Source organism: Fukomys damarensis, unplaced genomic scaffold (genome assembly GCF_012274545.1).
Source record: "Fukomys damarensis isolate Sample0158 unplaced genomic scaffold, DMR_v1.0_HiC HiC_scaffold_12, whole genome shotgun sequence".
Classification (NCBI taxonomy): domain Eukaryota; kingdom Metazoa; phylum Chordata; class Mammalia; order Rodentia; family Bathyergidae; genus Fukomys; species Fukomys damarensis.
The window spans coordinates 54,160,432-54,173,373 of NW_022900924.1; the positions used below are offsets into that span (position 1 = coordinate 54,160,432).

The following is a 12,942-nucleotide window of genomic DNA, read 5'->3' on the forward strand; positions in this document are numbered from 1 at the left end:
TATAGGGATCCTTGTCACGGGGAGCCAAGTAAGTGCCGGCTTTAGATGTTACTTTGGAACAAGGGAGACGGAGTAAATCTATAAAATATATAAAAATTTTTTTAATTTTTATTTTTGAGACAGTGTCCCTAGATGGCTTAGGCTGGCCTAATAATCCTGCCTCAGCCGCCTGAGTAGCTGGGATTACAAGTGTGCACTCCCATGCACAGCTGTAAGAATTATTCTTAAAAAACAAATGTAGGGCCGGGGACTTAACTGCGTGGTTCCACCGCCTGCCTCGCAGGTGCAAGGTCCTGAGTTCATCCCCGGTACCAAACAGACGTGTATGGGGATGCAGCTCCGCGGGGGAGCAGTGGCCTGGCACACAGGCGACCCTGGGCTCCACTCCCAGCGCCACTAAAGAGGGAGGGGGTGGGATGAGGACAGAGACGGCCTGACCGCCTGCCCCTCTGCCCACCGTGCGGCAGCGCCCCGGGTGGCGGAGTGAGGCTCCCGGGCTGCTCTGTGCTCACCCTGGCGCCCAGCCCCAGCTTCCTCAGGTGTGGGCGCCCTGAGCGCGGGGCTTTATCCTTTCCCAGAACTCTCTTATGTCAAACTAGAATTGCATTTCAGTGAAGGTGTGTGTGTGTGTGTGTGAGAGAGAGAGAGAGAGAGAGAGAGAGAGAGAGAAGGAAAGGTTTGAACCCAGGGCCCTTGCACTGAGTTAAATCCCTAGCCCTTTTTTTTGTACTGAAGATTCAACTCAGGACCTTGTGCTTGAGAGGCAGGCGTGGTGCCACTGAGCTAAATCCCCGGCCCTTTTATTTTATTTGTTTTTGCTTTGTTTTTTTGAGACAGGGTCTCACTATGTAGTTCAGACTGACCTGGAGTAGCCCAGGCTGGTCTCGAACTCAACAACGATCCTCCTGCCTCAGCCTCCCAAGTGCAGGGATTACAGGCATGCACTACCACACCCGGCTCAGCCCTTTTTATTTTGAGACAAGGCCTCTCTTAAATGACCTTGGCTGGGCTCCAGTGCAATCCTTCTGCCTCAACCCTGGTGGCGGGATTACAGGTGTGGGCCACCATGTCCAATTTAGCTTTTGTTTCTGAATTCAAAACTATCAGAGGAGTGTTTCTTTAGTTTGTACTTGCCCTTTTTGCAGGGAGACGGCTGGGTTTTTCACAAACCCCTCTGGAAAGTCCTTGCGGCAGCACAACCAGCAGAGTGACCCTTGCTCTCTGGGTTGCGACCAGATGTGGCTCTTCCATTCCCCACCCCGACTGGAGTCGCTGCACTGTGGGAGCTGCCCGCTGCTGACCGCGAACGTACCTCCTCAGGCGCTGTCACCCCACAGCAAGACCAAAGTGTCCACCTGTCCTGTGACACAGCAATACAACCTCAGCCCTGAGGGAGCCGCCTTGGCCACCAGACAGCGAGAACCCAGTGACTTCAACTCTTGGTAGTGAAACGTGAGGTCTCCTTTCAGTCTGTATTTTGCTTTCCGTCCATAATTGAAGTATTCACTGCTCTTAGAAACCACCCATGATGTGGAGGAACTGGCCAGGGATCGCCACTGGGCCTGCGGTCAGTGCTGGGCAGCAGCGCATTCCTGCAGCCACCAGAATCACAGCTGCAGAGTTTGTTCTTCTGAGCATTTTCATATACTTGAAGACAGCACTGACTTGAAAAATTTCAGAACATTTTTCAGTACCTAGTTTTATGAAATATTACATTTGAGAGACAATTTTTTTACATGTATCCACGTCAATATGATGAATTTGGGCCTTACCCAAAAGCTAAGGCATTAAAGAAAATAGCTGATATTAAAAAGTGGAACTGTTACATTTCCTGACCTTTTCTTTGCCTGTAGGTTAGCGGTCAGTATTAGTGTGCTGGGGAGTTTGCTTTCTCTTACCTTGGTGCACCCAAAAGCAGAAGCAAGGGCCACTCGTGTTCGTCAGTGACTCAGTTACACACGTGACCGGGTGGGGTCCTTTCTTTTCAAGGAATCTTAAACAGTGAGGAAAAGGATGAAATAAAAAGCTATCAGGAGCCAGGAGTGGTGGCGCATGCCTGTAATCCCAGCACCTCAAAGTACAAGGGCTAGAGTTCGATCTCTGGTATGAGGAAAAAAGAAAAGCTGTCGGGGCAGGCGATTTAGCTCAGTGGTGCCACCGCCTGCCTCACAAGTGCAAGATCCTGAGTTCCATCCCCAGTACACACAAAAAAGCTATCGGGAAGTTGTATTCAGGTACAAATCTTTTTTAATCAGTATTTCATGGAGGTTGGAGAGCAGTGCTGATTACAGTTCCCTTGTTCGTCCGCCTCGCTCTAGTGCACGCGCGGTGCTCGCCCCGTCCCTGCGAGCGGCCTGAGCTTCAGGAGTGGTGCCTTACCATCCCATCCCTGCACGTGTCTTCCACCCGCGTGTCGCGTCCCTGTCCCCGCACGCGGGACCCGGCTGCGTCCCCGTCCTCACAAGGCATTGAGCTCTGCTCTGATAAATGCTTCTGCCTGAGGGCTTCTGAAGAGGAAAACAACAGAAGGTTTTTTCAACTAATTGTAAATTATATAAAAAAGAAGTGGTTTGTGTAGAACCATTTTAATGATTCCCTTTGCGTTTTTGCTGTGAAATGCACTGGAAAAAAAATCTCAAAATGAGCTAGAGTTCATGTGTTGGGAACATTGAGAGGTAATAAAGTGAAGAGTAATCCTGCCTTTGTCTGTGTATGAATGGAGAGGCACGGGAGCTGTGTTCACAGGGCTGTCACCCTGCTTGTCTTCGGGGACCACTGCCTTCCTCTAAATTCCTACCCTCACCCGTCTGTAGCTGGAACGGACATTTAATAAGCCTTTAAACATGAAAATGTTTGACTTCATTTTCTTTTTTTCCAACACGTAGCCCAAGCTGGCCTCGAACTCGCAGGCCCCCATCTCAGCCTGCTGAGCAGCTGGCGTCACAGCTGTCGTGCACCCTCAGGACTGTCCCAGAGCCGGGTGTCAGATGGGCCTGGCAGGGCTCTGCACACCCACAGTCCCAACTTCTCAGGACACTGAGGCCAACTCAGTGAGATCCTATCAGAAAATAGGGCTGGTAAGTAGCTGAGAGGTGCAGCTCTCCTGGGTTTGACCCTACTACTAGCAAGAAAAAAAATGTTTTTGAGATAGGAATTTTAAATTGTTTTTGAGGTAGAGTCCACTATATAGCCCAGACTGGCCTCAAACTTAGGTCCTCCTGCCTCAGCCTCCAGAGCACTGGATTATAGGCATGCGCCACCTCACCCAGACAGAACTTTCTAAATCATTATGAAAAACTCTACTATGAACAAGTGAAACTGCTCCATTTTTTAAGCTGAGCTCTTCACGGGAGAGCATGAATGTGCCTTAGGCATCCCAGTGCCATCCTAGGAGCAGGGATGGGAGGAGCAGTGTCTTCTCCAGAGGCTGCGGCCATCCACCTGGTGAGGCCGGGGCTTGGGTTTGGTTATTTGTCCACCCCTTGTTATAATTCAGGTCTCTCTTTTGGGCCAAAGTTATTTTGTTGTTTGGTGGGTTGGTTGGTTCTTAGGCTACTAAGGATTAAACTTTTAGCCTCATGCTTGCTAGGCAAGTGCTCTCCAACTGCGCCGCATCCCCAGCCTTTTTTAAAATTGTATTTTGAAACAGTTTCTGTAAGTTGCCAAGTCTGGCTTCAAGCCTGTAGCCCTCCTGCGTCAGCCACCAGAGTAACAGGGAATATAAGTAAGCACGCACCACTGTGCCCAGCAGCTTTGGGGGATTTATTAGACCACCACGTACTCTGAGGCAAAATATCAAGCCCCAGGGAAGCACGTGACTGAAGTTCCACGACACCAAGGACAAGTTTCCAGGTCCAGGACCGGTGACATCCACCCTGGAGGCCCCAAGAGCTAAAGGCAAACTGCAAACCTCCAGTTTTGCCTGGAATTTTATACAACAAAACAATGAAACTCCCACGGAAAAGTTTCTTTTTTGGAGGCTGCTGAAGTACAGGGAGGGGAGGGACACTAACCTTGGGAGCCGAGAAATCCAGAGAGAGTTTCTTCTAGCGCAGGCCGGAGAAGCAGCAGGTTTCTGAAGGTTTTTACTTTTCTTTCCTTTTCTTCGGAGATTCGTGGTTTCGCTTCTGGGGTCTCATTCCAGAGGCTTCGCTGTATTTACTGTTCTGCTTGGAGCCATTGCCCTGGTAGGTGTGGGACACCTGACCTGTGTCACTGCCGTCACATCAAGGAAGGAGAGGCAGGCAGTCCTGGAAGGGAACACAGAACATTTGTGTTCTCTTTTTCCTTTTTGGCAGTGCTGCCTGTATGTTGTAAAGGACACAAAGGCAGATAGGCCAGGGATTTTGCTCAGTAGTTCCAATGCCTACCTGGCAACCACAAGGACCGGAGTTCGATCCCTGGTACAAAAAAAAAGCCCATGCCCTGTCCACACCTGAAACCCCAGCTGTTTGGGGAAGCAAGAGGCAGGGAGGTCACATTGAGGCCAGCCTGGGCAATTGAGTGACCCTGTTTTCCAAATAAAAGAATGATCCACCAGGGGTGTAGCTCAGGGGCACCACACCTGCCTCGCAAGTGCAAGGTCCTCCTGAGTTCAATCCCAGTACTGGGTAAAAGCCAGGTGTGGTGCGAAATGATGGCGGTGGTGGTGAAGAGATCTGGGACGCAGCTCAGGCCGAACACCCTGGGTTCAGTCCCCATACTGTGACCAATAGCCAGGAGCGTAAATGAGAAGTCAGTGTGTGAATAAAGTAAATGAGCGGTTGGTGGAGAGCAAAGCGCCGCAGAAGGAGCTCAGTGTCCACGCGTCCAGTACCATGCCAGGCTCGCTGGTGCTCAGCTGTCATTCGAGCCGCTTGGGAGGCTTCATGGAGAATCACACGTCAGAGGCCAGGCTGGGTAAAACTTAGGGAGACCCTGAATCAAATAAAAAAACAGGCATGACATTGCTTGTCTGTCTGTGATCCCAGCACTCTGGGAGGCTGAGGCAGGAGGATGGCAAGTTTGAGCCCAGCCTGGGGATCTCAGCAACTTAGCAAAATCTTGTCTCAAAAAAATATAAAAGACCAGGGATTTGGCTCAGTGGTTCCGCTGCCTGCTTCCCAAGTGCAAGGGCCCCGAGTTTGATCCCCAGTACCAAAACACAAACAAACCAAAGAGACTGTGGCTGCAGCTCAGTGCCAAGCACCTGGCTCAACCCCCAGGACTACAGGGGTGAGGTCCTGGGGGTGTAGTTCAGGGCTGTCTGGGCTCAGTCTCCAAACAGAACAAAATGAAACAACCCCAGACAGCCCAAAATTTAGAATTTAAGGAAAAGCAAAGAGAAGAAAGGGAGGCAATACAGAGAAAAGGAAGGAAGGGATCCGTAGCTCACCCAACGCCCCACCCAAAGTAAAGCTTAATGAAAGATACTAAACCAAGCTCGGCCGCCGCAGCTGAGTGTCTGGCACTCACCCAGCGGTTCCAGCCCTGGTCCACCGCACAAGCTCACCTCTGCAGGCCTCACCATGAACCTGCCACACACCAGGAGGTGCCGAGTGCTTGTAGGATCCAGCCACCCTCACATCGTCACCCTTGCTTTTTTAGGACAGTTCATGGGGACAGATGGGCGCCCACTGCCCTTCTCTGCTGGGTATCCCTTGTGTCCAGGCTTGACTTTTTGTTATTGCTGGGTTTTTTGTTTGTTTGTTTTTGGTACCAGGGATCAAACCCGGGACCATGCACTTTCAAGGGAGGTGACAGAACCGCTGAGCTAAATCCCCGGCCCAGTATTGCTGTTTTTTGAGACAGGCTGTCTATGCTATGAAGCCCAGCCTGGCCTTGAAATTGCAGTGATCCTCCTGCCTCGGCCTCCTGAGTGCTGGGATGACAGGTGTGTGCCACCACATCTACAGGGCAGACTTCAATAGGTCGAAGCCAGGCTGCTGCTGTTACCAGGGAAACGCCACAGAGGAACCGGTCCTCTACCAACAGTGTAGCAACAGGCTCCCCACAGTGTGCATTATGTGCTAGGTGAGAGGGCGGCCCCCTTTCCGCTGCACTCCATTCCCCAGGGGAAGGGCTCCACACTGAACCCCAGTGGGCAGAGCAGGGAATGGCCCACACTGATGCTAAGTGGCTCCTCTCGGGGACAGTGGTTGGGGGTGGCTCCCTGAGACCAGGTGAGCTCGGCTGCTGCTCTGTTGTGACCGCACGAGCAACTTTGCCCCAAGCATGCAGCCAGGCGCATCTGACCAGTGCAAAGGCGTCCTGTCACCGACCCAGCTCCCCATCTGTGAGTGGGGAAGGGACCCGCAGTGGGTGACTGCCTCCCAGAGACAGAGAGGACGGCAAAGCGCCATCACTGATCCACTGGTTGCCACAAGCCGCCTATCCCTGTGGCAGCCTTCCTGACACCTCCTGTTTTAACCCCACAGGGCAAGGGCGGGAAGGATGTTGAGCTTCCCCTCTCTGCTCCCTGCCCTCCCTGAGCCGCTGGGACACCTGTGTCGCTTTCCTTCCCGGCCTGGCTGCGCTATGCTGCACAGCAGGCCCCGGGGGTGGGAGTCGTCCATTCACTGTGGACACAACTGACACCCGGCCTTCAGCCTCCCGAACCCGCCTCCTGTTCACTCTGACCGTCGGAGCAATGGGCAGGAGGCACATGGCGCCCACACCGCTATGCTTTCGTTAACAGCGGGGTCTCCTGGTCGCCAGCATCTCCGAGTCAGCTGCGGGGGGTGGGCCAGAGCAGGGGAGAGGATGGGTCCTGCGGGTGGGGGCCCAGCTCCAGCCTCAGTGTGCACCCGACCGTGCCGGCCCGGAGCAGAGAGGATTGGGATTCACAGGTGAGTGTCGCGCGGGGCCCCGCAGCAGCGCCACCTCGCGGGGTCCCCCGGCCCCAGACCCCCTGCGCCAGCGGAGGGTGGGCCCAGAGTGTTAGGTGAAAAGGGCCGAAAACTAGGACCAGACCGGGACCGTAACAGGCCCTCCTTACGGGGGGATCTGCCGGGCCCTCTCCGAACAGAGGGAAGGCAACGTGGCCGAGACAGGGAGCTTCCTACAGGACTGGGTGGGGCCGGGCGATGGAGCGGCCCGGGACGGGAGGGGGAGCTTGTGACATCACTAGGAGGGGCCTGCGCCTTCCCTAGTTAGGGCCATGGCAAGCAGGAGGAGGGGAGGCGAGCAGGGGGCCCCTAAGCCCCCGCTCTCTGGTTCAGCCACCCTAAGCGGGACCCCAGGGCGGGCGGGCGGACCCGCGTCATTTCCCTCCTCAGCCCATTAGTGCGTCTTAGGGTTCGCCACCGCGCCCTACACCGGGACGGAAGGACCGGGCGCGGGGTACCGCGTCCCCGGGCTCACAATCCTGCTTCGCGTCCCCAACTTGCTCTGCCTGCGAGAGGCCAGTGCTGCGGGTGGTAAAAAGAATTTACCAACGGCCAAGGAATTACAGCAAAGTGAAGTTTCACCATCCACAGCAGGACAGCCGCATTGCCCGCGTGGTGGCGCACAGCTGTCATCCCTGCACTGGGGAGGCCGAGGCGGGAGAGTCGCTGTGAGTTCAAAGCCAGTGTGGGCTACATAGTGCGGCCTTGTCTCGAAAAAAATAAAAAAGAGCAGTGGATGGGCCCAGGTGAGGCCCGCGCACTCGGGGTGAGGGCCGGGATTCTGTGCTTGACTCTAAGGCGAGGAGGGCCGGGCGGCGTCACCCAGGGCCACAGCGCAGCCAGGTGCTGTTTGAGGACGGAGCGGGGCGCCTGTCCTCAGGCCAGCGTCCTGGGCTGGGGTCAGAGCAGGGCCCTCGGAGTGCCGCACTCGGGGAACTCGTGGGGTCGCCTCGGGAGAGGGGAGGGCGTGGTGTTGGGGACACGAGGGGCCGAAGGGCCGTCCCGTGGTGAAGTGCACGCTTCCTCTTCCGGGGCGCGGCCTGGGACGGATGCAGCTCCAGACTGCAGTGTGGCCTTAGAGCAGCCGGGATGTTCTGCGATTTCTGCACAACCCTTTTCTGTCCTGTTTTGGTTGTATTGAGACAGGACTCCCTTTGTAGTTCAGGCTGGCCTCGACTTGCTGCAATCCTCCTGCCACAGCCTCCACAGAGCTAGGATTAAGGCATGCACCACCACACCTACTCAGCCTTTTTTAATTTTTTGAGATCGGGCCTAAGTCACTAATTTGTCCAAGCTAGTTCAAATAATTTGCAGTCCTCCCGCCTCAGCCTCCTAGACTGTTGTCTGGGATTCTAGGCGGGTACCCCCACGGGCGCCTCCAACTCCATTCTCCTGAGCACCCACAGCCAGTCTTCTGGATTCCCTGGCAGGGCAGTGGAGCCAGACCGGAAAGATGAAGTGCTACAAGGCAGGTCTGCGCTGGGATGAAGGCCCGGGCGGGGGGGGGGGGGAGCGGAAACCCCAGCTCCAGGGGACCTGGAGCCGCCCCAGAACTCAGATCTTTAGTTGGAGCTCAGAGGGCAGCAGGCGTAGCCATGAGCCTGCCGGTGTCGCGTTCTGCAAGTCATGGGTGTCGGCTCTGCCTCTTCCTCCTGTCCCCTCGGTGATCCCCACCCAGTCCTCTGAGCTGGGAGAGCTAGGAGGGCTGTCCAGTCCCCATCAAAGTGGCTGCCTCATGGCCGGGCATAGTGACACACTCCTGTAATCTCAGCACTCAGGAGGCTGAGGCAGGAGGATCACTGTGAGTTCAAGACCAGCCTGGCTGGACTACATAGTGAGTTCCAGGTCAGCCTTAACTACATAGTGAGACCCTGTCTCAAAAAAACAAAAAAAAAAAAGCGAGGGGAGGGCTGCCTCAGGCCAGGCAGCAAGGGTGTCCACCCCCCAGATCAGTGAAGACCACAAGTGGGCAGGACCCAGAGAACACACAGAAAGCCCAGGGGTCCACCTCAGGGGTGGTGCAGATGGTACCTCCTACAAGGAGGGCGACCACAGGGCTTTCCCCCCACCCCAGTGCTGGGGACAACCAGGGCTTTAGCACTGAGCTACATCCCCAGCCCCTCTTATTTTTAATTTTGAGACAGTCTCTCCAAATCTCTTAAACTGTTCAGGCTGCACTGGGCCTTGTGATACTCCTGCCTCAGCCTCCAGCGTCCTGGGATGACAGGCATGGGCCACCACCGGTGCTAGCACCTCCCTACTTGAGCCTGGTGTCTTGTGTGTCATTCGCAGGCTGTACCCAGTGACCTCTCTGTAGCCTTCAGGGTCTACACTCGTGTTCAGGGCTCAGCGTTTGGGGAATTTAACATGATTGTTTCTTTCAAACATCACATTATAGTAATCATTTCATACATCATGTGAATTTATTTTTTAAATAATGCCATCACGGTGTATAGCCAAATGCCTGTAATGCCAGCCTTCTGGAAGGCTGAAGCAAAAATATTCAAAGTTCAAGCCCAGGGCAGTGGTATCAGTGCCTGCCTCACAAGCACAAGGTCCCTAGTTCAATCCCCAGAACCAAAAAAAAAAAAGAAGAAGGAAAGAGAGTTCAAGCCTAGTTTGGGCAATTTAGCAAAACTGTCTCAAAATAATTTGGGGGGCCTGGGATGTAGCTCAGTGCAAAGGTCCAGGGTTCAATCCCCAGTCCCACAGATAAAGTTTTGTTCACTCTTTATACTGCCTCTGTTATCTGTTCTATTTGCAATTTAGTAAGCCAGGAAGCTGCTGACTCTGAGAAGCCAGGCAGGCGGTGGGAACTCAGTGTCCTGCCAGCTTCACCCGAGGCAGGCACTGTCCTTCCGCCCTGGCTCCCACCCTGGCCAGAGCCCTCCCTTATGGCCACAAGCCACCCGGGTCACCACACGGTCACGCCTGCTCCTTCACAGAGCTGCCTGTCCCTTCGGGTGAAGATGAAGGCTGAGCACATGGGCAACACGATCCCAGTTAAAAATGCAGTGCAGGTTGTTGAAATGGAGACACAGGAAATGAGCCAGAGATTTTTTTTTTTTTTTTTAAAGGAAGAAATCGTGGTTTGGTTTTGGGGGATTTTTTTTGTTTTCGTTTTTTGAGAATGGGTCCTGCTGTGTAGTCCAGGTTGGCCCCAAACTTGAAGCAATCCTCCTGCCTCAGCCTCCCCAACGTTGGGATTACAGGCGTGCGCCACTATGCCTGAATGGAGGGAAGCAAGTGTCTCCTAGAGGAGGCCGCTTCTGCACAGGGCGCTTCTTCCCAGTGTGACAGTCCCAGGCCTCGGGTCCGAGCCCCACTGCCCACCCACAGAACGGAAGATGTGGCTGCTGAGTGGGGTCAGAATGCCCACGTGTGCTGAGAGGTGGCCTCCAGGAGGAAGTAGTCCCACAGGTGACCGCGGGGGACCTCACATGTAGCATCAGCAGGGTGGTCCCTGTTCTGGAACAGTTATGTAGAAAAACAGCATTTTACATGTAAGTCAGGCTCCACTTTCTTTGAAGATCCTGAAATTACCTCATCTAGCACAGTCAAAAGCCAGAAGCCGGGCATGAGGACACATGAGGGAAAAAAAACAACAAACTAGCACTCCAGAGGCTGAGGCAGGAGGATTACCACAGTCTGAGGCCACCCTGGACTACACAGTGAGTTCGAGGGCAGCCTGAAGTGCATGGTGAGACCTTGTGTCAGAAATAAACAAAAAAGTAGGGATTCAGAGCTTGAGTATGGCTTACCTCTAAAATGACAGGTCTGAGACTGGCAAGACTGCTGGTATCAGAGTGCTGGGCAGTGGCTGCCCTCGCCGCCCCCAGGAAGTTGCGACGTGAACTCTGATGTTGGCGACGCAGAAGTTGGGAGACGCAGACTGCAGCAGTGTCTCCTCCTCCTGGCCTCGAGCTCACCGGTTCCACCAGCAGCGCTGTGACCTCCGGACGCCGCCTGGACTCACTTTCCTTGTCAGCGATCAGGAGCAGCTCGCCTGGCCCTCAGGCAGTGGCGGTGCACACAGGTAGAGCTCTGCGTGCGGGTTCTGATCTGGGAGGGCTGTGACCCGTGCGATCCACTCCCACTCCAGGAGTCTTGGCCGCAATTTCCCAGACAGATCATCTGCCTGGAAATGTGGGACGATGGTAGACTTGCAAACAAGACGTCCACGGGCAGTGTAATTCTTTAGATAATGCAAGCAGGCAGTTGGCAAATCCACTATGGTTTTCATCTCAGTTACTGTGTTGGTTACTAAATATTAGCGCAACCAAGGGACAGTTCTAGGGTGGATGGACAGCGTGGTAGCCCGAGTTCGGTGTTTTGTCCTGTCCCATTCCTTGCCATCGGTTTCTTTGTGGGGTTTTTTTTTGGGGGGGGTCCTGTTTATGGGTTGTTTTGTTTTGTTAAAAACAAGGTCTTGCCGGGTAGCCTGGCTGGCCTTGAACAAACTAGCCCAGGCTGGCCTTGAATTTAGAGACCCTCCTGCCTCAGCCCCCGGAGTGCTGGGATTATAGGCGTGCGCCACCACATCTGGCTCCTGCCATCTGTTACTTGTGTGCGCTGAGCTCTGCAGTGACTGCCCTTCACCTCAGAGATAAATGCAGACTTTTAACTATTTCGTCAGAAAGCTCTTGGTGTTTATTGTTTCTCTTGCAAATATTTTGTATTGGTTTTTATGGCATCTTCTAAAATTCAGTTTCGATGATCATGATTTTTCCCTTTTTTTTCTGCACACTACATTGCTTTTGTTTTGTTGTTGTTGCTGTTGTTTATTTGTTTGTTTGTTTTGGGTACCAGGGATGGAACTCGGACCTTGGCTTGCGAGGCAGGCAGCAGAACCACTGAGCTAAATCCCCGGCCCTGGGTGCTAATTTTTTAATTACATTTTTATGTTGACTGGTACATGTTTGCAGTGCATAATGATTACACCCCTCCTAGGATTATTTTTTCCCAAAACATCCAATTATACTAGGGAAAGGAATTCAGCAACTTAATGCCATCACACGATACCTTCGAAGGAGTTGGGAAAGAACAACGTGTTTGCACTTCATTTCCTGGTCCCTGCGGGGTCTGGGAGGAGTTGCGCTCCTCCCTGTGCCGTGGAAAATGTCTCACCGCCCCATGTTGCGCATGTCCACAGCTCGCGGGCACCATGAGGGCGGCCTTGTCCGGCACCATTCTTGTCGTGGTGGTCTGTGCATGGACGGCCGCTGCTGTGGGTGAGTCACAGTGGTGGGGCTGACTCTCCTTCATTTCCTACAGGCGTCCGCTCACGGGGAAAGAGAGCCTTCCATGCCCTTGACCTTCCTTGAATCCTAATTCCTCATGTGACAGCAGAAACTCAAATCCAGAGAAAGAAGGAATTCACACAGTTTCTTTTTCATTTGTTTGCTTGAAGACAGGGTTTCTCTCTGTGTGTGGTTCAGGCTGGCCTTGAACTCACCATGTAGCCCAGGCTTGAACTTACAGCGATCCTCCTGCCTCAGCCTCCTGAGTCCTGGGGCCACAGTCAGTGCACCTGGCCCACAGGCATCCCTTCCGGCCGCGTCCCCAGAGCGCTGTGTCCTGCCATGCTCCAAGCCCGGCTGTCACAGGGACTCGCGGCTCCAGGCTCAGCGCCCTTCTCTGAGAAGCTGAACAACAGTTTCTCAGTTCCCTTCCTCTCTCGGGTCACCACCCTGCGAGCCCGCACTTGCCGGCTACCAAGAGAGCGGCAGGCTGACTGTGTGGCAGGAATGGCTCAGCCTCCATGTGACACAACCGTGGTGGGAGACACAGAGATATCAGGATCCAAGCCGGAAGGAAGGTTGAGGCAGGAGGATTATTGCAAATTCCAGCCCAGCCTGGGCAACTTAGCCACTTAACGAGACCCCGTCTCAAAATGAAAAAGTTTTCAAAGGCTGGGGATGCAGCTCATGCAGAAAACCTGGGTTCAGTCCCCAGTTCCACACACAAAAATGTGAATTCTATGATGTGCATAAAGCTGATAAGAGCTGGTGACAATAGCAAATATAAACATATTAATTACAATGTCATCATTACACTGCAGGATATATATATATAT

At 53.7% G+C, this 12,942-nt stretch overlaps 2 protein-coding genes and 1 long non-coding RNA gene across 3 annotated transcripts in view; 2 read left to right on the forward strand and 1 right to left on the reverse strand.

The window, feature by feature from the left end:
- The window catches only part of Osbpl11 (oxysterol binding protein like 11), a 66,025-nt gene extending 64,233 nt beyond the window's left edge, over nucleotides 1-1,792 (forward strand). The window contains exon 13 of the mRNA XM_010624567.2: nucleotides 1,080-1,792. Coding sequence (XP_010622869.1) covers nucleotides 1,080-1,211 — 132 coding nt within the window. The 3' untranslated portion in view covers nucleotides 1,212-1,792. The remainder of the gene's footprint in view (nucleotides 1-1,079) is intronic.
- A 504-nt stretch (nucleotides 1,793-2,296) lies between these two features.
- Nucleotides 2,297-7,032, reverse strand: LOC104862356. Its single transcript, XR_780284.2, has 4 exons — nucleotides 6,977-7,032; nucleotides 4,817-4,917; nucleotides 4,014-4,250; nucleotides 2,297-2,507 (listed from the first exon to the last, which is right to left on the reverse strand). It is a non-coding gene; the product is annotated as an uncharacterized LOC104862356 (long non-coding RNA).
- Nucleotides 7,033-7,299: 267 nt separating this feature from the next.
- Nucleotides 7,300-12,942, forward strand: part of Nme6 (NME/NM23 nucleoside diphosphate kinase 6) — a 20,857-nt gene continuing 15,214 nt past the window's right edge. Inside the window, exons 1-3 of the mRNA XM_033762609.1 lie at nucleotides 7,300-7,534; nucleotides 10,642-10,902; nucleotides 12,019-12,097. Of these exons, the coding sequence (XP_033618500.1) occupies nucleotides 12,031-12,097 (67 nt within the window). The 5' untranslated portion in view covers nucleotides 7,300-7,534; nucleotides 10,642-10,902; nucleotides 12,019-12,030. The remainder of the gene's footprint in view (nucleotides 7,535-10,641; nucleotides 10,903-12,018; nucleotides 12,098-12,942) is intronic.